Source organism: Hylaeus anthracinus, unplaced genomic scaffold (assembly GCF_026225885.1).
Source record: "Hylaeus anthracinus isolate JK02 unplaced genomic scaffold, UHH_iyHylAnth1.0_haploid 27429, whole genome shotgun sequence".
Classification (NCBI taxonomy): domain Eukaryota; kingdom Metazoa; phylum Arthropoda; class Insecta; order Hymenoptera; family Colletidae; genus Hylaeus; species Hylaeus anthracinus.
The window spans coordinates 16,728-18,951 of NW_026535219.1; the positions used below are offsets into that span (position 1 = coordinate 16,728).

At 50.4% G+C, this 2,224-nt stretch overlaps 1 protein-coding gene across 1 annotated transcript; it reads left to right on the plus strand.

The window, feature by feature from the left end:
* Positions 1-1,127: 1,127 nt before the first annotated feature.
* LOC128893397 (homeotic protein empty spiracles-like) lies at positions 1,128-1,730 on the plus strand (the record flags this gene model as incomplete). Its single annotated transcript, XM_054154311.1, has 1 exon — positions 1,128-1,730. A coding segment is annotated over one exon (258 nt), but the record flags the coding sequence as incomplete, so codon positions are not given.
* Between the last annotated feature and the right edge of the window lie 494 nt (positions 1,731-2,224).

Sequence of the window (2,224 nt, forward strand, 5' to 3'; positions counted from 1 at the left end):
CTAATTTACGAATCATTGGAAGCGCTGGTTTTTTTTTTTTCGAAAATGAAGCGTCGTATGACAAAATTTTATTGTACATTTTCGATTCAATTTTTCACCTAGAATCACCCTATACTCGCTTGTTCACCACCAGTTACGGGACACCCTGTATATTCCTCAATCTTGCGCGCTTTCAATTGTAACGATATCGTTGTTAAAAAGCAGAATTGCGAAGCCTCTTTCCAAAAGCTCTGTAAGGTCAGGTAAACATAGCATAGTTTGATATCGAATTCCTCCGCGGTCCGGAACGAGCCCGCGACAAATCGCTCTGCAATAAAGCGTAAACGGTTCGGCGCGCGTCATTTCGTTCGGCTATCGATCCTTCCAGTGTCGTAAGGGGTGGCTCGACCCTCGACCTCCGCGAGGCTTGCCAAATTAAGTGGCAACTAGTTATAAGCCGCCCCAGTGTATCGGGGAACCATCCCTAAACGTGGTGTATCCGGTTACAATGGTTCGTGTCGGTGACGCGGAACCCCGCCACGAGGAGGAGAGAAAAAAAAGAAGGGATGAAGCGACCCCCGACGCGACCCCGAAAGCCGGAGTCGAAGCATTGTCCCCGAATTGACTGTTAGATACACATTCTCTTCGCGCTTCTTCGCGAGAGAAGGGTTGAAAGGGCTCCCATTTTCGAACTATCAACGCGTGAAATCGGCATTGTGGCGGCCCGAAGGGGGTGGGAAAAGCGGAACGGAGGGCACGGATGTTTGGCTAACATCGGATCCGACGTGGTTTTGACAAGACCCCGGATTAGGCTTCGTGCGGGGATGATGCGACGGATCGTTTCGCGATGGGGTTGGACGCTGTTTATAAGAGAGACTCCGAGACCGATTCGCTGGGTAATGGAACGAACACGGGGGGACGATTAGGTTTACCTACACCGATGGACTGATACCCTTAGCCTGGGTTAAAATCAATTTCGACTATATTTTGTTTGAAGTGGTTTGGTCAAAAATGACGAGAGATCAGATCTTCTCGTAATTATGAAAACTCAACATTTACATCTTGGTACACATCTGTCTGAAATATGGGTTCAATTTACCGTTTAGTTTGTTAGATATTAACCAGGATGGAATTGTTTTCTGTTGCAGGTGAAGGTCTGGTTCCAAAATCGTCGAACGAAGCACAAACGGATGCAGCAGGAGGAGGAGGCGAAGGCGCAGCAGCAATCGGGCGGCGGGGGCGGCGGGGGCGGCGGGGGGAACGGGAACAACAACGCGAACAACAAAAACACCCATCACGTGAGCAAGTGGCAGCAGGAGACCGGTGACTATCACCACGAGGAGGAGGAGGAGGAAGAGCACATCGATCCCGAGGCCGAAGAGTGTTCGAGCGGGTCCGAGGCGTAGCTAGACGTCCTCTGCCTGGACTAAGGCGTCAGGAGTTCCGTCTGACCGACGAGGAACGTCCTCGAGAACGTCTCACCAGCTCCTCCAGTCGAATCCTGAAGGACTCTGGAGTCCAAGTGGAATCACAACGAAATTCGAGGAATTTCCAGGTCGAACCCATGAGCAAAGACCTGGAATCGTCGATCGTTCCAAACGTGGACCTGAAATTGAATCACACGGGGAAATGGGGCTGACACCCACGGGAGGACCGTTCGGGGAAGGTCGAGGAACCGAGTCGCATCGGTGAGGCAATTCCAGACTGGAATTGCGAAGCAATATCGAGATGGATTTGTCGAGCAATTTCAGGATGGACTTGTCGAGCAACAACTCCGAGATGGAACGCTTCTAAATGGAGTTTGCGAATCAGGAATTGTCTCGACTGGTCTCCCAAGGAGGAATTGCCGGGTCGGAGATTAGTTTACTACAGTTTTCCAAAGATCGCGCGGACGGCGAGACCCGGGATTCCCTGGAGGGTAGTTCCGAGAAAGGAACGTACTTCGAGCGGAATCGCTGGGTATTGAATCGCGAATTTCAAAGACTGTGCTCAGTGCGAATTACGGAGTCGAGGAGCATCGAGTGGGAGGGACGGACTTCTCCTCGAGATAACATGAATTTTTCTGTAAAAATCGTGCGAGTTCGCGAAAGTGCAAGCTCCCTAATGGCGGAAATATCGATGGGAGAATCGTTGGAGTTGCGGGAAATTCCGAGGATCTTAAGCCTCTATTGCATAACTCGTAGAGAATCCACGTAGATGTCAGTTTCGTTGATCAATTTGTAGACGTATAAAGAGCCAAGGGATA